Genomic DNA, 22466 nt, shown 5'->3' on the forward strand with positions numbered 1-22466 from the left:
ATGATGTAACTTGAGGTACGTCAACAGTTACGTGTGTAACTAATTTCCTTCACTTTCTTTGCTAAATGCATGATTTTGGATGCAGGTGCTACCATTGTTGACATGAACGTTTAGGTGAACATTACTATTACATTACTATTACCACGACGTATGTATTTCAAATACTTCTCCAACTGAACTCAAAACCGTCCGATATATTATATAGTACCTATTTTGATTATTCACACCACTGAAAACTAAAAATTGAATTATTGAATCATCATTGCAGTCAATACACACCATGCGTTATGGCCAAGGCTGTATACAAAGATGTGATTTAGTAGAAATCGTGTTTTCCAGGAATGGCATACCATATATGGGCTTTGTAATGTGTACAAACAGGTTCGACAGGTAATATATATGAAGAGTTAGGCTGAGGCCGCGCAAAGCGTTACCTGGTCTCACTGTGTGCAAGCTGGGTGAGTAGACGCTCATATCTCTACCTCTTTGAATTAACTAAAATTGTTGAGTTTAGATTAACGTACATGTTACGTCTTCATTAGTGCACTGACATGGAGTCAAACAAATAGTATCATCAGATAAAGTTACTTACTTACTTACTTACTTACTTTGGAGATTTAACGTTCGCTTTCCGACTGATGCGTATTTCGCACACGGGCCCGGCCAGGCCATTTAATGTGTTTCCGAAAGGGGCGAGGGTGGTCTGTGCAACCCAAGAGGGGGCTTTAGGGGTTGCTTATATAGAATTTTGGAATTTTGAGATTTGGAATAGATGCCGATGGGGTTGGGGAGGAGAACTAAGGGAGCTGGGTATGGTGGATGATTGTTTGTTTATGTGATTTTGATTTGGTAGGTTATTATGTTTTTAGATGCGTTTTATTAGTTCCGTTTTGATTAAGAATACGCCTAAGGCCTTGAAGTTTTCTAGTTTATTTTGTGGGTTTAGTATTGCTTCTAGAGTGAGAGCCTTGTTTAGATTGAGGGTAGTTTGTAATGCGGTTCGATGTGTTAGGTAGTGTGTGCAGTGGATGAGTGCGTGTTCTCGGGTTTCTGGTTGTTTGCAGTGTGGGCAGTTACCTGTAGTGTGTTTTTTAAAAATATTTAGGTGGTTATTTAGGTTGGTGTGTCCTGTTTGGAGTTTAGTGATTACTCTGTCTATTTCTTTTGATGGATGGAGAATTTTTGGTTTGGTTAGTGGTTTGCTGAGCACTCTTTTGATTTGGCTATTTGAGTTTAGATATAGGTTATGCCATTTTTTGTGATTTTTTGTTTGTTTACACTTTTAATTTCTGATTTTGAGATGGGTAAGTTTAAGGTTATTTCTGGGATTTTGAGGGGTAGTTTGGCTGCTTTATCGGCGTTTTCATTACCGTATATTCCTACGTGGGCGGGTATCCACAAGAAGGTTATTTGTTTGCCTGCCTTAGTTAGGTCGTTGGAGCTTTTAAGTATTTGATTTATTAATTTAGGTCGGTTTTTGGTATTTTTGTTTTGCAGGGCTTGTAGTCCACTTAGGGAGTCAGTAAGTATTAGGATTTTTTGGTGGTTTTTGGATTCTTGATTGTGGAGGGCTGAGGCCATGCCCATTAGTTCTGCCGTGAATATTGATTGGTTATTTGGGAGTCGGAAGGATTGTGTGGTTTTAGTTGGTTGTGTGGTATGGACTCCGAAACCCGTGTGTTTGGAGGTCGGATCTGAGGATCCGTCCGTGTAAATGTGACACCAATTTGGCCAATTTTTGTGTATGTATGCTAGTGTGGTAGTTTTAGCTATGTTTGGGTCGGTTTGTTTATTTATTTGGCTAGCTAGTGTTGTGTCAATTTTGGGTATTTTAAGTTTAGGGGTGAAGATATTTGACTGTTTGCAGTTTTGTTTAAGATTTTTAATTTGGTGTTCATTTAGGTAGTTTGTTATTCTTTGGGATATTGGGGTAAGTAAGGGGTGTTTACGAGCTAGAGCTTGGTTTTTAGGGCTGATGTGTTGGTTTATTAAGTTTTGGATGAGAGGGTTTGATTGGGACGCGGCCCAGAAATTTAAGCTTAGCTGTTCCCTGCGTAGACTTAGTGGCATTTCTCCTGTTAGGGCCTGAAGTGAGGTGTAGGAGGTGCCATGTTGGGTGCGTGTAATGAGTTTGAGAGCCTGATATTGTATTGAGTCAAGTTTTTTAGATAGAGAGTTGTTTAGGGTGTTGTATATGGCGCAGCCGTAGTCTAGTTTTGATCTAATTAGTGATATGTAGAGAGAGAGGAGAGTATCTTTGGAGGCTCCCCAGTTAGAGCCAGTTAGGCATCTTAGGGTGTTTAGGTCTTTACTGCATTTAGTTGTTAGGTTTTGGATGTGAGCATCCCAGGTGAGATGTTCATCGAAAATAAGTCCTAAGAATTTGGTTTGTTTTTGAAATTTGATTGTTTGATTGTTTAGCTGGAGGATTGGGGAGGCGGGTTTCATGTTTTTATGTTTGAATACTATTCCTGTTGTTTTTTCTGAGTTAAGGGAGAAGCCCCATTTGACAGCCCATTGTTGTTTTTTATTAAGAGATTTTTGGAGTAGATTTTTGGCCATTTTCATGCTTTTAGTGCGGATCCAGATGGCTCCATCATCCGCGAATTTTGATGTGTTTACTTTAGGGGATAGACTCTCGAATAGATCGTTTATCATTATATTGAAGAGGGTGGGGCTGAGGATACTGCCCTGTGGAGTGCCATTTTCTAGGGGACATTGGTCCGATAGAGTTTGGTCTATACCCACGGTTATTTTACGATTGTATAGGAAGTCCTGGATGTAGTTTATTATCTGACCTTTGAGTCCTATTTTTTAAAGTTTTTGTATTAGCCCATCGTGCCATACCATGTCGAAAGCTTTAGAGAAGTCTAAGAAGATGCCTGTGGTATATTGTTTATTTAGTTGCCCTGTCTTAATATCTTGTTCTAGTCGGGCGAGGTTATCTAGGGTTGAGCGGCCAGGAGTGAAACCGCTTTGATCTGGGTTTATGATGTTATTTTGGGTTAAGTAATGTTGTAATCTATTTTTAGCCATTGATTCCATTACTTTACATAAGTTTGAAGTTAGGGATATTGGTCTATATGAGTTAGCTTGATTAACTGGTTTATTAGGTTTAGGGATTGGTATGACTAGGGCCTGTTTCCAGGGAGTAGGAACCTGTCCGTTTAGGTAGATGAGATTGTATAGTTTGAGTAGTGCCTGGAGTAGTTTTAGGGGGAGTTTTTTAATTATTTGGTAAGAGGTTAGGTCTAATCCGGGGCTGTGCCCTTTTTCCTGTTTTGGATTACGTAGAGGAGCTCCTCCATTGTGTAGGGTTGATTTATTTCTAGATTGTTATTGTTTGGTTCTTTTGTGGGTTTGTTTTCTGTTTTAAGTTTATCTTGGAATTTTTGGCTGAAGTTGCTGTTACTGCTAACGGCTATTTGGACTAGTTTTTGAACCTGGTGGTTTAGTTCGTGGGCTATGTTTAAATATTTGTAGTCGCGTTTTGCTTTATTGAAGGCTGATTTACGTTTTCGTCTAGTCTGTTCTATTTCCTCATTCCACCATGGTACTGTCGGTTTGCCTGTCTTAGATGTTTTGAAGGGGATGGAGGTTTTGGCTGCGTTTATTATATAGTCTGTTAGGTTTTTACAATAGGTTTCTGGATCATTATTTTCTATTTCGTTTAAGTTAGCTTCGTTGCAGATATCTTGGAATTGGTCTCAGTTAGCTTTATTGTAATGGAATTTTGGTTCTTGGTTTTCTGTTTGGATTGGTACGTTTGTATTTCCTATGGTTATGTTTATGGGGAAGTGGTCACTACCTAGCGGGACGTCGTGCACTTCCCATTGAGTGCTTTGGGCTAGATCTGCGGTGCATATGGTTAGGTCGATAGCTGACATTTTTTGGTTTATCTTATCGTACCTCGTGGGTTGGTTGCTATTAAGGAGTACTAGGTCGTTTGTTTCTATCCATTCGGAGATTAATTTGCCATGATTATCTATTTTATCATCTATGCTCCATGTAGGATGGTGAGCGTTAAAGTCTCCTAGGAATATAGTAGATTTATCGCTTATTTTGAGTAGTTTGTTTAGATCCTCAGGTTGGACTTTTTGTTCCGCCCAGTGGTAAATATTTATGATGTTTATGTTTCGGTTATTTAATGTGATTTTAATGCCGTTGGCTTCTAGGTTTGGCGTGTCTATTTTTATTTCTTCGTAATTTATATCTTCCCTGATAAATATGATTAGTCCTCCTCAGATAAAGTGTAAACGTTGGTATTTTCTATATCATTACACATTATCATCGCATGCACGTGACCTAGTCTGAATCGTGCAGTAGACTTTGCTTTGAGCGGTGATTTCTTATGATTATGGAAAAGGTTTCGTGGTTGATATTTACATCTTGCTTTTCAAAAAGGATATTAAATGTGGAAACATTCGTTCTGTTAATCACAATAAGTCTAAAAAACAGTTATGAGGTGACACATTTCTGTTTTATTATAGTTAGATTTCTGTCAGACGAACCGGGAAAAGACATTTGGAGGAATCTTCAAGACAAAAGTGAGTACCACATGTATACTTCTGTGTTTTGTTGTCATGTATTCAGGACAGTGTGTATATGTTTTAGATGACGATTCATTCCTAAATAATGCGCTCATATACATATACTTTGAGTACTTTACAATTCCCCAAATCAACAGGTGATACTGATGTATATATATTAACACATAAACGATACGTAAAGCATACATTTGTTACACAATAATAAAATGAATAAAAAATTAAAATAATTTAACACAACGCCAGATAATAATCAGTCTCAAACATCTGCCGAAACAGATTCCATGAGGCGGTAAAGGCAAAGTGACGAAACCTTTACGAATATATCACTGAAAATCAGTGATGACCCCAGGTGATGCTCTACCGGTAGCATCCATACTAAACGCTTTTCATTACTAAAGTCTCCACTCCAAAAAGTAGGGAGGTGTGAAAAGTCTCTCTAACGGTCGTAGCACTGGACAGCCTCCCCTATTATGTTGACAAGCGACGAGTCAGATCATGTCTACCACATAATTTCTGGAATGACCTAAAAGCTTAGTTGTAAGCAAATGTATCCTTCAGGAAAAGTTGAATAGCATGTACATGGTCCGAAGCATTGCGATGACATGCATCAGCCAAGTCAGCGAGCCTGACTACCCGATCCCTTTAGCCGCCTTTTACGACAAGCATAGGTTGCTGAAGACCTTTTCTCTACCCTGGTCTTCACGGGTCAGTTATGAATATGTCCGAATTAAACGGTATGATCTGTTATATGACATACATAGAAGTTATGCACACTTCTTTTGCGTATGCATTTTATTTACCTAATTGATGTTTTGTCATGGGCTCATCTGTCATAAAAGAAACATTAGATGCATGGGGCCTTTGTATCGTGAAAATATGCTTTTGGTTACTAATGTCTTTTCTTCTAGTAAGTTGGTTTTTTGGGGTGTGTTTTTTACAAAACAATGAATTAATGTTAAATAACTATTCTAATGTGACACCTGTGCTTCAAAAGACAAAATTATATCGTTGTGTATCTCACCGACCACGCAATTGTACACATGACTAATGGTATGTGTCGCTGCATTCTCTAGGCATCGTGTTCCCAATGTGAAATCGTATAATGAAATATTTGATGGTTTATGTGTTCCCAAACATTTGCAGGTTGATTTTCAACCCAAGGATATTACAATATGCATATCTACCTTTAAGCCCTTGGTAATGTTTTTAATACACTGATCAGTCAAGGTCATCCTCCACGTGATATCCTTAACAAAGGGGCGTTTAAACGATAACTCGTGAAGCATTCACTGTAGGACATTGAAACTTGCTACATCTGAAATGACAGTGAGTGACTTCAGTAAAAGGTAAAGTTCACAGTGAAGGTCATTCATGAAGTACTTTTGCCGTGTTTACTCAAATGGCTTTCTTCTGCAGTATTATTACGTCTTGAGCATGCTGTGGTTATATCATTTGGATAACAATGTTCTGATATCAGTATCACGGTGACCTACTTTCAATGAATAGTATATGCTATATTTTCGTTGTTTCAATTAAACGTGGGACATCCTATTTTCTGTTATAAGGCTGTACTCCATTCAAATGTTATTTTTCCAAACCGAATATGAAGTTATCAAAACAATATTGCTTGTAACGTTCTTATTAATGTAATTGGGACTCTTTTTAAAAGATGTCTTCCATGAAACATGTGTCTTCCCATACCGGAAGTAAAGTAATTAAACAAGGTGTACTTATATCGTTCTGATCAATTTAGGTAGAGGCATTTGGCGTTTTGCTTTAAAATCACACTGTCTATGACATGGGCTTTCAAGGACTGGAAGTTAAAGGGGCACTAAACTAACGCCATTCCCCGGACTGGTTGTTGCCCTTGTTATTGTTTTTTCCCCCGTGAGTACCCGGATGATACGCAACGCAACTGAGCGTGATCAGAGACTGGGCTACCGTCTGCAAGGACAGCTAAATAAACTCGGAGGCTGGAGGCAATATTTGTTTTACTCATTTTTGCATAAACACTGATTGGTTAACTGTGATCTATAAAGATTTCGACAAAGGGCGCATGTTAATTAATTTCTTCAGCCTAAACAAACGGACAAAAAGAACAGCGGAGCTCATCAGATGTCATTTGGAAATACCCCAGATGGTTATAGTTTAATACTAAAAAATGTATCCATGCAGTGAAAGGATTTTCGGATTTCGGCTTGCGTCGATAATACGATTACTACTCCCTTGTTGTCATCCACGTTTTCTCGTATAACCCTACACTTGTGTATTTGTCGTCATTCACTTGATGCTCAGTTAATGAATTTATTACAGGTACAATTAGTGGTAGCACCACTTACATTACCTGACAAAGGTTCCCATTTGGCATTTATTGTGTCTGGGGTAATTATTCAATCTAAATCCAGGTTTGAAGTGAGGTGATATGTGTGTTATGTAATATGCACGTGTCAGCCCAGCAAGAGATGAATGATCAGTTGATTTACTTTGTTTTGTAAATCAACGGATCCTTCCTAGTCATCAAAGGATTAACAGAAAATACGTTGATTGATTAATCACTTTTATCTTGCACAGTGGATATGTCAAGAGTGAGTGTTTACATGTCTAGGTTTTCTAATACAAAGGGAATACACTCATATAATGGCGTGAAGTGCCGATGTAAAAACAACATACTTTGTTCAAAGGGTTAACTGATATAATACGTTGATTGATTGATCATTGTTATCTATCACTCAATGGATTTTTAAGGAACCGTGGACGTTATGAAAATAGTTGTCACGTGGGCTTTCTCAGTCGACCATTGAGACGTGACACCTATGTAAAACACCTGAAACAATCCAAGTGATCAGTTGAGAAACGAACACGGGTTATTATATCCCGAAACGATATATATCTTTTAAAATATTTGATTGTTAGTGAGACACGTGACATCGAATAAGTTTGTTTGTACAGCTGCAGACGAGTGGGATATTATTCCTTTGTGTGGATATTCACGGATACATTCCTCGAACAAGGAAGCTGCCTAAAATTTATACACATAAATTTGGTAGGTTGTAATTATGATATTTGCATTTTGTTTTCCTTCTTTTAAACCGATTCGTTCTTGTTTCTCTACGTCTTGGTTGGGAAATTCTTCAATGCGCGATAGACGTTGTTTTCACAGGTCTTTTCCTTTGTAAGCCTGTATATATTACCGTCAATTTGTAAAATGTGATTCTCTCAGGCAGTTTATAAAATGTGTAAATATTTCAGTCATTTCGACTAAAAAATCTGTCGCGATTGATTAAGACGATAAAAAGGGCCTACAAACATCACAACAGATTATTATGTAGGATTAGAAGCCAAACAACATAGAAATGTACTTTTCAACGTAACATTTTCAGTCTCTTTGTGATGACATTAAACATCAAAATGTTTGGAATTCGTGATCATAATAATACAGATGGAAATGTTTTTCAGTCACTTTGTAAAATAACTGAATATTTAGACGTTTAATAAATGTGTTACACATTTGACAGTAAAAAAAAATACACACTATAAAAAAAGCAATGCTCAGGTGAAATATTTACTTTGTGTTGCAAGTCAAAATAGTGTAAACGAAAATCGCAAAATTACCAAGCAAGTGACTTATCAAAACTTCTTCACCATTACCGATGCTATTTCATTTTGTTGATCAATAGGACCATACGCCCTTATTACTAACAATAAAAGTGACTAATGCGCTTACGAATGGTGCAGCAGAGGTCGCGAACTAGATTTACTAGATTTCTGCTATACATCCGGGTACTCACTGGGAAAAAACAATAACAAAGGCAACAACCAGTCCCGGGGAATTGCGTTAGATCAGTGACCCTTTAAGTCATTAAACCGGATGTGCATATATCGTTCTCACCAATGAATTTAGATGCATTCGCATTGAAACCTTCTGTTTTAAAACCGTTCAGAAACTAGGGCGGATATCATTCAACCGGAAGTGGGTATAAATGTTTTTCAAACAGCCAGAGGAACAGGTTAAATAGTTATCTGCATTGGGCTTGTGTTTCCCAAACCAGAAATGATGTCATTTAACTGAAAGTGACGTCTTTAGAATGGAGATGGCTGTATATTCATCATTGTATTAGCTAGAGGTGAGGTACTTTAATATGATGTGGTGTTGCAGTAGGTCGGTGAACGTATCACACTGGAAATGTGTGGTAGTATTGTGTGACATCTGGGGCCTTCTAGAAATGATGGGGGTGCTACCATTTGGAAAGTGTCCTTGCAATCAAGTTTTCTAGTTATCTACATCATACAATGGACAAGTAACTAAGATGATTGTATTGTCCATTTGCCTGTACCTTTACGCCGTGTATCTTATGTCAAGTTTCAATGAGGGATCTCACACTGGCATGGCGGTAGTTTGAAGCAGACATCTTGATTTCATGTGGTAAGTTGTCTTAGACTAATTGCTACATGTTACTTTGTTTAGCAATATCATCGCTTAAAACGTATTCGGTAACAATGAACTACTTTGAAGAAATCCACATTAAGGAAGGAATACATTTCTGAAGCTTCATCCGTCGAGCGAAAAACAATACTGACATTATTACATTTTCTTGCAGGAGTATGAACAACCAGGTAAAAATGGTTCTGCTTGGTCGTCATGGTTGCGGCAAAACTGCAGTGATAGAATCATTTCGTGGGACATCCATTACGCAGCCAACATCTTCGTTTTTGGCGGACAATGTTCATACAGTGACAAAGCATGACTCTAACATAAGCATTATTGAAACGACTGGGCTGTTTGCAGAAGGACAAGATATAAAAGCAAATAAAATGAGACTTGCAGAATCGGTGTACACCTTCACACCAGGCCCTGATGCTTTTGGGCTTGTAGTTCGAATAGGTCGATTTACGCCAGAAGTGAGGACAATGATAGACACTCTTAGAGAAACGTTTGGTGAAGATATCTTCCGATTTACCGTCTTCATATTTACAAGATTGGATGATCTCAAGTATGATGGCATCACTCTGGAGAAATACCTACAAGAGAGTACACCAGAGCTGAAGAGTGTCCTTAATGCTTGTGGGGGAAGATACATCGGCTTTGACAACACGGGAACGTGGGAATCCAGAGCGGAGTATGCCGATAATCTTCTATCCATGTTGAAGAATCTCCAGAAGCAGAACAACAGCATGGTCTATACAGTGGCCATGCTCGAGTACGCCACAAGGTGTCAACAGAAGATAGAGGAAGAAGATCGGAATCAACAGGATGAGCGCAACCGAAATATTAAAGAAGAGTTGAAAAGTACCATGAGACAGGAACTTGAAGAACAAATAAGAAGAGAGATGCAGGCTGAACAAAGGAAAGCTGTTTCTTTACTCACGTCAAACACTCAACAGACATATATTACAACAGGATGTAGTATGTACACTTTTGTACATTATACTGTTCTGGCCATGGACTCTCACCTTCGTGTTTAATATTATATTAATATTCAGTATAATTATTTTTAGTGTATTATTTAGTGAAATTGTGCAACTATTTAATGGGTACGAGTAATATTTCTACAAATATATGGAATGAGATATGAACATCATATACTCTTCAAAAAAAAGAAACGCAAAGCCAGATTTGTGTGAGGTAGGAAAATACATTTATACAAGGAACCGTACAAGGTATTGAGCCAAAATGTTGTGGAGAGAACACTTGGTGATTGTAGTCATCTCAGTTATCAGTACATAGGAAAAGTCTAAGGTGAAGGTCAGCTACTATCAATAGCACGTATGTCCCCCGTTGGAATCGATAGCGGCCTGACATATCCTGCATAATGGAAGAAACGAGTATTCCTGGGGAATGGTAGCCCACTCGGCCTGCTACGCAAAAGCCAACTACTGCAACGTCAGGGGTTGTAGTTGACGTCTGCGTAGCCGTCTATCCAATTCATCCCACGGGTGCTTTATCAAATCCGGGGATCTGGAGGGCCAGGGGAGAACACCAACGTTGTTGTGTAGACAGGCTCTTGTGATCCGTGCCGTATGCGGTTGAGCGTTGTCCTGCTGGTAATACAGCGTTTCCGTTGGCTGCAATTGGGAGGACGTGTGGTAGAAGAATATCGTTGATGTATCGTTGGGCCGTAAGATTGCCTTGTATATGAACAATACCTGTCCTGCCATGATGAGATATTACCGCCCGCATCATAACGCTACCCCCATCAAATCTGTCCACTTTCTGTACGCAGTTTCCGGCGTAACGTCCTTCCAAACGTCTGTAGACCCATGCTCTTCGATCCCCTCTACGGAGGAGAAATCTTGACTCGTCGCTAGACTAGACATCTCCTCATCGCAGTTGACGACACCAATGCACACGTTGATGACGATGTTCTCGACTCATGGGATGCGGTTGAGGTGGCTGTGGTCGTCCTTTCACGTAGATGGCGCAGTCGGATGTAGCGATGTTGGGCAGGGGTGGTTACTCTTGGTCGTTCCGACCTTGGCCGATCACGTGTTGACCCATGCTGTTGAAACCAATCCCATATCCTTGTGATGGTGCTGGGCGCTACATTGAAAACCCTAGCTACAGCTGATCGGGATTCCCATGCCTGCAAGCGGCCTATGACGTTGTTGCTTTGCACTAATCTTGGAATGTTGTTGAATTGTCACTGTTCTATTGACGCAGATGCCAGGCAATCAAAAACCCTGCAATTTAATACCGTTCATAGTACTTCTGGATGTGCACTGGTGCGTTTTTCAGAATTGTACGTGTTTCCCGACCAATGGTTTGCATGTCCTTGCTATGATCATTTTGATCCGGGAAATCCTCATTGACACTATAACACATTAAACCCCTTCATTTTACACCTCCGCTAATTTTGCATTTATGACCAAACATATCCGTTTTGCGTTTCTTTTTTTTAAAGTATATTTCATTTTAAATGTTCATTATTTTGCTGTCAAATTTGTTTTATATAACAGAACGTATCATCTTCTTTTTGTGTTGTTGTCATAGAGCCACGCAAACTCCAAACACAAATATATACCAGACAGACTGTTGAATCGAGGGACACGTTCAATGAGAGAATACTAAAAAAAGGTAAACTTTTTCTTGAATGTTTTAGTTTCCTACCCACTGACAAAATCAATTAAGTGCTCTTCATTCTTTAAGACATTATACACGGCATGCGTCATACATTTGTAAGTCGCAAGTACTCTTTAACATATACCTTATTTCCAGGTGCTAATAAATCCAAACACGAAAGAGGACCAAGGCCGGAGTTGAAGCCAAAGCCTACAACTCCAAAAGTACAAGAAAATATCATTTCCCGAGACACTCATGAGCAAGATGCTGGTATGTGTTAAATACAGTGTTCCAGAAATCAGAAATCTCGTAAACGTTTATCATGGCAGAGATATGTTCTGTGTGATCTTTGATTCCACAATTCAGCTGTAACGGTTAAATTAGTAAATGTAATCATGCTGTGTCGTAAATGTATGAGTGAGTGAGTATACGTGTGCGTGTGCGAATAATAGATTGTAAATTATAATTTACTGTTCAATTGACTCGGTAATAATTAATATATCTTATATTTGTTTGTTTGTAGCTCAAAACGAAAGACATGCAACTGAAGACGACACCAGTGCAAATGATGCCAAACCAAAACGAAGAGGGCTGATTGCAAGAATGATTCATTTTTGGGAGTCTTTTCTCCCAAAATAAAACTATAGGGTCAAACGGTTTTAATGTGATTAGAACATTTGGTTACATGTCAGATATTTTGTCATGATCCGCAGATAAAGCAAAATCATGTTTATAAGGCACACATAGTGCAACTATTACATAATAAAAACTGCTTAATATGCCTATCATAGGCACATTGCGTCAAGTTTCGCATAAATGTAAACAGAGAAATAAAATTGTATGAATCAATGTATAACAAAAATCTTTTACTTTGCAAGCATTGTCAAAACACAAAATAAGACCAACAAGGTTGGTGCACTATTTTGTGCTATCTGGCAATTTATGTAAGGCCAGGTTCACATAGTGCCGATTATGGCTCCCGTTTGAGATCAGACAGCGGTACGACACAAAAAGTGAAAAAGTCGGATTACTATCCTCAATGATCTGGAATGTCCTATCATTGTCTGAACCGCATAACGATTTAGAGTGACAAAACACTCTCCACAAGACTGTATGACAAGAGGGATGACTTTCCAATAGTCAACTTCCTCTTCATGTCGAGCAATATTCCAGCAGCTCCAGCCTGTTTACATTTCACAACTTTTGAGATACAATCGAGCATGCTCTTTCTACCAAGAGTTCAAAGAGCGTCATACGACTCTTGCTAAGAAGTTGTTTGACCAAGGTTTCAACATTCAAGTTTTCAAAACGTTTTATGGTAGACATGTGGACATTTCCAAGTTTGACGCATCAGTGACAAAAATGATGTCCGATGCAATTCCCTATTTTGACTTGTACCATATGATCCCATGGTTTTTTTCAGGTGAACAATTGACTTACCTTTGCATGTGTTTATGACGGGTGGTACCGGTGGGGCATGATAAACTCACCTTTTCGCGGCCACCTGGTATCATCACTATTTGATAGTGATTCTTAAACACACGCACATGATATAGTTGGAATCGTACAATCGACTCTGCTTTATGCAGAGATTTCTATTGGATATGGAAAGGATTTTATCGCTTTATTTAATTATTCTATAGTAAACACTTCTTGAGTTACCACAAACATAATGCATGTTTGAGTAAGTTTGACCTTCAATACCAGTGACAAGTATTTCAAAAACACATCAACGCGCTATCAAGCAAATAAACCAAATATGACGTCCCGAGGAGTTGAGGTCACAATGACACACTACCGTTAGATCACAGCTAACGGCCATGATCTAATTAGGAGATTTAGCTTGTATGTTTTTATTTATTTTGGATTGGCACTGAAGATTAGATATTTTTTTAATTTGGAGCCCAGTGCTTTAGCTAAAAGGAGGTATCTTGTCTACAGTGGGACGACATCAAATTTCAAAACGAATTTATGAAATATCAATCCATCGAAATATTTTAATTTTCAACGCAACCTGTTGGATATTTGTACTGCTTGACGACCCAACCAAGTTTCCATAAAACATTTCCCACTGTAGGGGTGACAGAAAGAAAAAAATCAACTTTATTAAATCAGTATTTTTTGGATTATTTAAGTTGTACTTTTGTAGCAGTTCGTTGAAATATCTCCCCAGCAGTAATATATATACAACCCATCAACAGTTTAGACTCACCAGTGTAAATGTAGCCACTCACTCTACTCAACTGTTCCAAACCAGATAATGCCAAATATTCAAAACCTTTTACAGGTACTGTTAACACTTGAACTGCTATGGCGTAAAACCAAATCTGTAACGGCGAAAAGATTAGAGTTTTGAGTTCATTAATTGATAAAACTCAGTGAAATGTCGCAAATCTTTAACCAAACTTCGCACCAAAACGCAGCTGTTCACATGCACGATAATGCACGTGTTTTAGCAGCAATTTGACGCGGGTTACTCGTGCAATTCATCTTTATAAGGATTGCAGTTGGCTCCTCTGAGTTAGAGGAGAAATTCGTCTTTGATACAAGCATGGGTAGAGGGAGAAGTCTCCGTTTTGAGCAACGACATCACGCCTTGGCACTCCTACAAGATGGCAGATCACAACGGTATGTTGCCAGACGTCTTGGCGTATCCCAAAAGGCAGTTTCCAATCTCTGGGTACGCTTTCAACAGACCAACTCCGTCCAGGATCGACCCAGGTCGGGTAGGCCCAGGGTAACATCACTGCAAGATGACCGATACGTCCGTTTGCTGGTTCTCAGGGGCAGACACATTACAGCCACAGCAGCCAATAATGCTTTCCAACAAGCTACAGGACGATGTGTATCTGTATCAACAATACGCCGCCGATTACGTCACTACGGACTGCGGGCACGTCGTCCAGCTGTAAGACCCCCTCTTACACCACGCCACAGTCAGAACAGACTGAACTGGGGAAATGGACATTTACGCTGGGGTCCCCGCAGATGGGCAAGGGTACTCTTCTCCGACGAATCAAGGTTCAATCTGCATTTCAACGATGGTCGGATCCCCGTCTACAGACGTCAGGGAGAGCGGTACGCTGACGTTGCTGTTGTGGAGCACGATCGGTTTGGAGGTGGATCCGTTATGGTCTTGGGAGGTATCACCATGACTGGAAGAACTGATTTACTGGTACTGGAAGGAAATCTGACTGGGCAGAGATACAGGGACGAGATCATCATTCCCATTGTGCTTCCATTCTTAAGGGCCATGCCAGGTCACGCGGTTTTCCAAGATGATAATGCCAGGCCTCACAGAGCTCGCATCGTGACAGCATGTTTACAACAAAATGGGGTGAATCGAATGGATTGGCCAGCATTATCGCCCGATATGAACCCCACTGAGCATGTTTGGGATCTGCTGGGATGCCAGAGTTCCTCCCCCTGCTAACCTTCGCCAACTTCGCAATGCATTGTTAGAGGAGTGGCAAAACATTCCCCAGCGGCAGATTGGACTGTTCATCCGTGGAATGCAATGTCGAATCAATGCCTGTGTTAAAGCCAGGGTGGTCATACCCGTTATTAACTTTTGCAATTTCACTTTTGTATGGTACCAGCCAATACGGCATTCTGGTTCACTAATCATCAATGCACACGTCCTTCTGAACATGGACTTTGATTTTGTTATTTTATATTGTTAGCTTTCACAAAAACGATTTTCCTACGAGATACAGTGAGTGGTTTCAGTGAGTCTAAACTTTTGATGGATAGTATATTTATATTTACGAATAAGTGTCTCTCCATCCCCAACTTGACCTGGATACAAAGTCGCACCATTTTAGTCCTTTGACACACATTTGTCCCTGAAATGATAATAAATTTTAATTTTGGTTTTTAATTTGTTTGCTTGTTTGTTGTTTAACGCCGAACTCAGCAACATTCCTGCTCTAAGACGGTGTTCTGTAAATAATCGAGTTTGGGCCAGATAGTCCAGTGAGTGACATCATGAGCATCGATCCACGCAAATGGGATACGATGACATGTATCAACCAAATCAGCGGGCCTGGCCACCCGATCCCGTTTTTCGCCTCTTACAAGCAAAGTCGAATGGGTTGCTGAAGCCCTATTCTACCCGGGATCCTCACGGGTCGGTTATTAATTTATCATGTTTACTGTTAATTATTGATTTGAGTCCCTTTTTTCTTAGAAATGTTTATTACTATTAGCCAAAGTAGCCAGCCTTAAAAACTATATTGATTGATTGATTCTCTACCATAAAATTTATAACATTTTTAGCAGTGTAAATAAATAGCAGCACTAGGATGGAAATTGTATACAATGAATTTGATCAATCAAGAACAAAATTTAAAGTTTAAATAATTTAAATAATGATACTACGGCATCTAAAATAAAGATGAAATAAGGATATAAGGAAATGAGTGTCTTGGATCTTGAGGACAATTCTGAGAGTTATTTCTAGCAATTTGGAGTTAATCCTTTTGTAATTTTGGAGAATCTATCATTGTGAATGCTAATCATATAAATGCATTATTGAAATACATAATTCAGAATAAAGCCGAAATAATGGCAGTTTAAATTGTCTTCTATCTAAGGTTTTGTGCCAAAATGGCATTTTCAGGGCGATTGTTTTACAGGCATATCGAATACGTTCTTGAAATATTAAACTTCATAGATTGAGTAGTAAAATTATCTTTCAGGCTTGTCAATGAAGGGAGATAACTTTGAGCTCATGCAATATACATGCAGTAAATCCTTCTGAATGATTTTGCACATCGCACGCTTCTTGTCCAGACTTTGAGTGTTTGTGACGAAAGTTATTTATTTATTCATTTATTTCAGTGTGGGTATGTGCAACCTGTTATCATAACAACGATGCCGCCAATGACAGTTGTCAAGGATGTGGAACATCCAAATTGACGAGGAAGAGAAATGTGGAAAGGGGTATGAACATCTCTCTTACCAGAATAGTCACGTTTAGCCCTTCCCAAAGACAGTTGATTATTTTGATTACCGATTTTGATTTCAAACATTTTGCATAGCATTACCACTTAGTTCCAAACATGCTTTAATCTTATGTTTGGACATTAGTTTGCAGTAGGTAGAATACAAATGTATGGATGTGAATTGTGAATTCGTTTCTGCGGATAAACAATACAAAAGTGTTCGACTCAAAAACAATTAACAGTAGGTACTTGTTGAAGTATATATCAGAACATTTAATAGGCAACAAATACAGTAAGTTTTACTTTCTTTGAGGATACATTCATAAAGCAAAATAGTGCGTTGCTCAAAAGCATCACGCTTCGGGGAATTTGCCTGCCGCACGTACTTCACGTACTTCATGTAGTACAGTTTGTGCAAAAGTTCATCTCGTGTCCCAGTCATATAAGTCATATTAAAAGGCGCGTTTGAGTGTATGTGTATTAACTAGCATAGTCATGTCAAGAAAGGTACACGCTATTAGTCTTTCCTGGATAACAGTATCTTTTTACAACACTTTGATATGGCTTTAGTATTCTAGCTACATTTATCACACTTTGCGATGTTTTGTGGTACATTTTCTGAAAAAAGTATCCTAAAGTTTTAGTTGTCCATTTTTTGCTGCCATGAGTGCTATCTGGGCATGTTATGGCAACGTATGTAACCAACACATTTTCATTATGAATAGGAATGTTTTCACATTTCGATTTTTACATTCTCCGATTTTAATTAAGTTCCTTGGTGTTAGCATCTATTATCGTCAAATATAGGGGTCTTGCTCAGTTGCACAGTTATGACGTCGTATAAGAGAATCACTTTATTTTCTGTTGTTAATTCAACCATATTCTTTCGTTTCTTTCCACAGCGCAACAACTTTATTGACGTCAGCGGAGTGTTTAACAATGACATAATTAACAGGTATAGTTCCACTTCATTTCCTTGTAGATGCACAACGGACATCTCCTCCATCGCCTGTTCAGGCTCCTCCACCAACGCAGAAGGTGGCCCGTGTCAATCCTATTCCAAAAACCTCACGACAAGGAATTGGTATGTTCCTAATCTATGGGGCTAGGACAAAAAAAAATGATTGTCACATATCTATGGTATAGATTCGTGGTACATCTATTATTGTCGGCCAACAAATGTTGATTAACATTATCACTAATGCAACTACTCTGTAAAAAGTAATATGGCACCAATTCTCGAACTCAGTCTACGTAAGAATCGTAAGTTAACTTCAGCAGTTTCTGAGAAAACTTGTCCCCATTGCAGACACTGTGCACTTTGTAAAATAACATGGATGAAGGGCCGCAACTGTGTATGCTCCAAATCTAAAAACATGTAACAAGGGAAGTTACTCTGGGTAAAAAGAATTTACGGGACCAATTTGCGAACATTGTCTTAGATAAGCTTGTAAAGATTCATTCATGTAACGTAAGTGGTTTCTGAGAAAACATGTAAAAAGAAATAATTTACGGCACCAATTTTCGAAATCAATTTTGACAAGTAGCTCTTAGATAAGCATGCAAACTTCCATCATGTAATTTCAGTAGGTTTTTTCAGAAAACTTTTCCCCATTTCACACAGTATGCACTAAGTTGAAAATCACCGAGCAAGGGCCATAACGTAAAAAATGAATACAAGACACCAAATTTCAAACTCATTTGAAACATTACCAGTAATATTAGTGTGTAAAATTCCATTTCTCAAACCACAAACTCGTGGTAACCCTATTAAATTATCACAATATGTTCTTCGCTTAAAGAAAGCAAATAATTCTGTAAATACAAGGGATAATAGCTGGTTGAACAATGTCCAGAAAAGTTTTGATAACTGTGGCATGTCATATGTGTTCAATGACCCATATGTGTACACCAGCAAGTGGCTAGTCTCTAAGGTAGAGTTAACGTTAAAAGATCAATTTACATAATCATGACGGAGAACTATGTGCAATAGTTACAAAGGAACTTGCTACAAATTACTTAAATCTGCCCCATCCTTTGAAAAATACCTCATGCTTCCAAGGACAATATCTTTCCCACTCCTTTTCAAACCTGTAACCTGTAACCATAATTTGCCCTGTTGAGACTGGCCGCTGGCTTGGTATACTGAGAGAAGAAGGAACCTCTAAACCTTGTAACTCACCAGCTATTGCTGACGAGCTCCACTATTTAGTTAAATGTCAAGCCTTCGTAGTAGATATATACCAGTAAAATGTTATTTATGGCCTTATCTTTATAAACTCAAACAGTTACTGTGTGCAACGAGAATAGCAGAAATAAGCAATTTGTCCAAGTTTATTTCCAATGAGTACAAATGCGTTAGACATAATATATAAACTACTCTTGTTGACCATATACTTGTCTGTAAAACACGCTCTTGTACCACCGTGGGTGGTTCCATGAGAATAAACAATTTGAATTTTGAAATTCTAACAAAAAGGGTTTATTAGAAAATGTGTCCCCTTTCAGAAGCGAACGGACAGACTGGCGAACTTTGTGGCGGGGTATAATAACTATAACGATTACTATTTGGTTTATATCTAGGCACCATTTTTTTGGTTATTCAACTTCGTCATGAAGTCAGGGGTGTACCAAACGTAATATAACACAGGTATATATGTCATATTCATGAAAGTTGGATTGTAAAGTGCTACCATGAGACAATCTATCACAGACATGTCGTATTTCTCAGCCCTAAGTAATATGTCTCATTCTTAAACAATGATAACTGATATATGCTGTATGATGTGTGTGCGCCATATGTAAAGGCATTTTTATGTCTTTCAGAATTGGGCGAATTGAGACTGGTACTTCTTGGTAAAACTGGAGCAGGAAAGAGTGCAACAGCAAACACAATAATGAATAAGAAGGTTTTTGCGTCAAGATCCTCAATGACCTCGGTTACAGAAAAATGTCAGTTTGTTCGTGGCGATTTATTTGGCAACACCATCCAGATTGTTGATACACCCGGATTATTTGACACCAATACAAAGAAGGAGGTTATTGATACAGAAATTAAGAAATGTATTGCACTTTCGGCCCCAGGACCACATGCCTTTTTGTTGGTTTCATCCTTAACCAACAGGTTCACAGAGGAAGAAGGAAAAGTCTTTGACGAAATTGACGACATGTTTGGGGAGCAAGTGCTCAACTACATGGTCATCGTCTTCACTGGAAGAGATCAGATCGAACCTAAGACACTGGAGAAACACATTCAAGGCGCGCCTGACAAATTAAAACAGATTTTAAGTAACGCTGGAGGAGGATATGTCACCTTCAACAACAGAGGTAAGGCACTTGAAAAGGAAGCGGATGTAAAATGCCTTATTCAACGCATCAAAGACACAGTGAATAAGAATGGAGGGAAACATTTCACCTCAAAAATGTTCGAGGAGGCAGAAGAAATTATTCAAGAGAGAATCAAGAGAGATAGAGCTGACAAAGAAAAGGAGATGAGAAGGGAAATTGAGGAAGAATTGCGCGAAGAGATGAAGGAGTTCATGCAGACCGAGAGGGAGTATTATGAGAAGCTTCATGAAGCCAATGTGAAAGAAATGGAAGATTTAAAACTTCAACTGAAGGGAGAGCGGGATAAACATGCCAGAAAGCGTTCACTTGTTAGAGAGAATGAGAGGACCATGGAGGAGCTCGTACAGAGTGAGATGGAGATGAGGGCAAAGAAGAACAAACTTGTCCAGCAGTTGCAGAAGGCTGATGGTAAAGAGAAAGTGCAGATGCAGCATCAGCTGGCAAATGTTGGGGAGGAGGTGATGCGCATACTTGCTGAAAGGAAGAGGGTAGAAGATGAAGTCACAAATGACCGATTTTCAGCAGAATGTAATTTGAGAGCACAACAAGTAAGAGAATCTGTAAGGGAAAACATACAGAACGAAGATGAAGCAACGCTTCGCAGATTCGCTACAGGCATGAAGAATATGGGGAGGCGTTTTCTCAAGTTGTTTAAGTAGGCATACATAGTGTGACATCTAGTATTTAGTTTAGTAGGGTTAAAAATATGACCTTTTTGGCGTCTGTATGTATCTCTATCTAATCCTTTTGCTGTCACAATTTGTTCATCGTTAACGCAGCACTCAACAATATTGGGTAAAAGATATTTAATAACATCTGAGTCATTTATTGGCAAACGGAATTCACTCCGAATCCATGTTATATTTGATCAAACATATAGATATTACATAATGTGATCTGTGCATTACAAGAACCAGGATTACCATCCTGTTTGGTGTATTTTTGTCCTCTTTTCCGCAATATTTTATTAGATTACGTGGGTGTATGTCTCTAACGTCACAATCATTATCACAAATAGCGACGGTAAATTAAGACTGCCTTTAAATAACCAAGTATGGCCATGGAGAATCAGTGGATGAACGTCTACTCAAAGATCCACGACATCGGAGTTTGATGACATACAATGAGACAAGTCACAATGCCCGACCACCTGACCCCTATCGTAGCCAGAATCAAACAATCGGACTAACGAATCTGAGGAATTCTTATGATTCTTTTTACAGTGTAGTTGCTTGCGAAATAAATCATTTTCAAATTTTGTATGTCTTTTTTCTGATATCATGCCCTTACGTGTCAGGATCTTCTCGTAGAGGCCAGTGGTAGACATAGAATGAATGAATGAATGAATGAATGAATGAATATGCATTGTGCTAGTATTTATATAGATGGGTGCATTATTGACACATTTACACATTCTCAAACCAAAATTAAATGGCCTGAAATAATTGAATTATTTTATACAATTACATGTATTGTACATTTTACTGCCACTACAATTAGGAGATAAACATACTGTGTTTTCAATGTAGAGCTAGGTTACCTGTAGATTTAACCCCGCTAAATTGAATTTGGAACCGAACGCGCAGCGTTCATTGAAAACACAGTATGTTTATCTCCATTCTACCATGACTAAACAAAATGCGAACTCTTTGGTGTTAGCAAATATACTGAGTGAAGCGGCATGGGTTGAGTTCAGTGTTTTAAGTGGGTTATCGATCTGAATTACGAAATCACCGAACAAAATATGGTGCTGTATATACTCAAGCAGTTTGTTTACACCGTAGTACTTCACTCGAACATATGACAGGCACTGAAAGCATATAAGCACGGCAACTTGGTAAGCTAACATGAGGTGGGCATCCCTAAAGAAAATAAAGCAAGCTTTGCAAGGCTTTCGCTCTACATCGCACTTCACCATTATGACGTCATATCACTCATTGTGACGCAAAAGATATGACGTCACAGTCGTATATAGAAAAGCGCCAAAATTCCAAGCTCTCTGTTGTCTCTAAAACGTAAATACATTCCCTTTGTTGATTTCTGTCGTGTTTTTCTGCACGAAATGTATTGCCACATATCCTTTGAATATTGTAGTAACCGCATCTGTGCATTTTGTAACCTGTATTTATAGATATATTTATTTAAATATGCCTACCGACAAAGACTGAAAATAGTACTATTCTGTGAATATTAGCTTCCGCGGTGATGCGGCCGTCAAACCAGCTGTTTCAATCAGAGGGGGTTTATTGTGATTTAATAGCCTCTGATTGACCAATCAGAATCGAGTAAATTCCAAATTCATGGTAGAATACTTATTTCTGTATGTGTCGTACGCCTGCCCTATCGTCTTACGCCTGTCTTATTGTGACGTCACAAAGTTAGATTGCACTATGACGTCATACTATGTTAGAGTGCACTGTGACGTCAAAACAACGTAAAGGTATAATTGTACTCTTGAAAATCACATGTGTGAAACCGGTTGAGTAAATTATACAGCTCACCTTTGGACTTTTGTATTATATATATATATGAATATGAACTTATATATATATATTTCTTTCTCAA

At 38.6% G+C, this 22466-nt stretch overlaps 1 protein-coding gene across 2 annotated transcripts; it reads left to right on the forward strand.

Moving 5' to 3' along the window:
• Nucleotides 1–414: 414 nt before the first annotated feature.
• Nucleotides 415–21131, forward strand: LOC139473480 (GTPase IMAP family member 9-like). Of its 2 annotated transcripts, XM_071256081.1 has the most exons (6): nucleotides 415–458; nucleotides 4491–4547; nucleotides 9149–9954; nucleotides 11539–11622; nucleotides 11764–11877; nucleotides 12131–13955. In XM_071256081.1, exons 3-6 carry the CDS (start codon nucleotides 9153–9155, stop codon nucleotides 12244–12246), a joined length of 1116 nt encoding a protein of 371 aa, XP_071112182.1. In that variant the 5' UTR covers nucleotides 415–458; nucleotides 4491–4547; nucleotides 9149–9152; the 3' UTR covers nucleotides 12247–13955. The 2 variants fall into 2 exon arrangements, with proteins under 2 accessions (XP_071112182.1, XP_071112179.1); XM_071256078.1 differs by lacking the exons at nucleotides 9149–9954; nucleotides 11539–11622; nucleotides 11764–11877; nucleotides 12131–13955 and adding exons at nucleotides 16450–16551; nucleotides 17536–17637; nucleotides 19380–21131 and having other exon boundaries at nucleotides 421–458.
• The last annotated feature ends 1335 nt before the right edge of the window (nucleotides 21132–22466 follow it).

This window comes from Haliotis cracherodii, unplaced genomic scaffold, assembly GCF_022045235.1.
Source record: "Haliotis cracherodii isolate W230 unplaced genomic scaffold, xgHalCrac1.p SCAF_29, whole genome shotgun sequence".
Taxonomy (NCBI): Eukaryota; Metazoa; Mollusca; class Gastropoda; order Lepetellida; family Haliotidae; genus Haliotis; species Haliotis cracherodii.

What these genes read in the sequence shown, in the direction of transcription:
- LOC139473480 (XM_071256078.1), top strand. An exon ending in GAAGAGAAATGTGGAAAGGG is followed by an intron (nt 16,552 to 17,535) that starts GTATGAACATCT and finishes ATTTCCTTGTAG; the next exon opens with ATGCACAACGGACATCTCCT. An exon ending in AACCTCACGACAAGGAATTG is followed by an intron (nt 17,638 to 19,379) that starts GTATGTTCCTAA and finishes TATGTCTTTCAG; the next exon opens with AATTGGGCGAATTGAGACTG.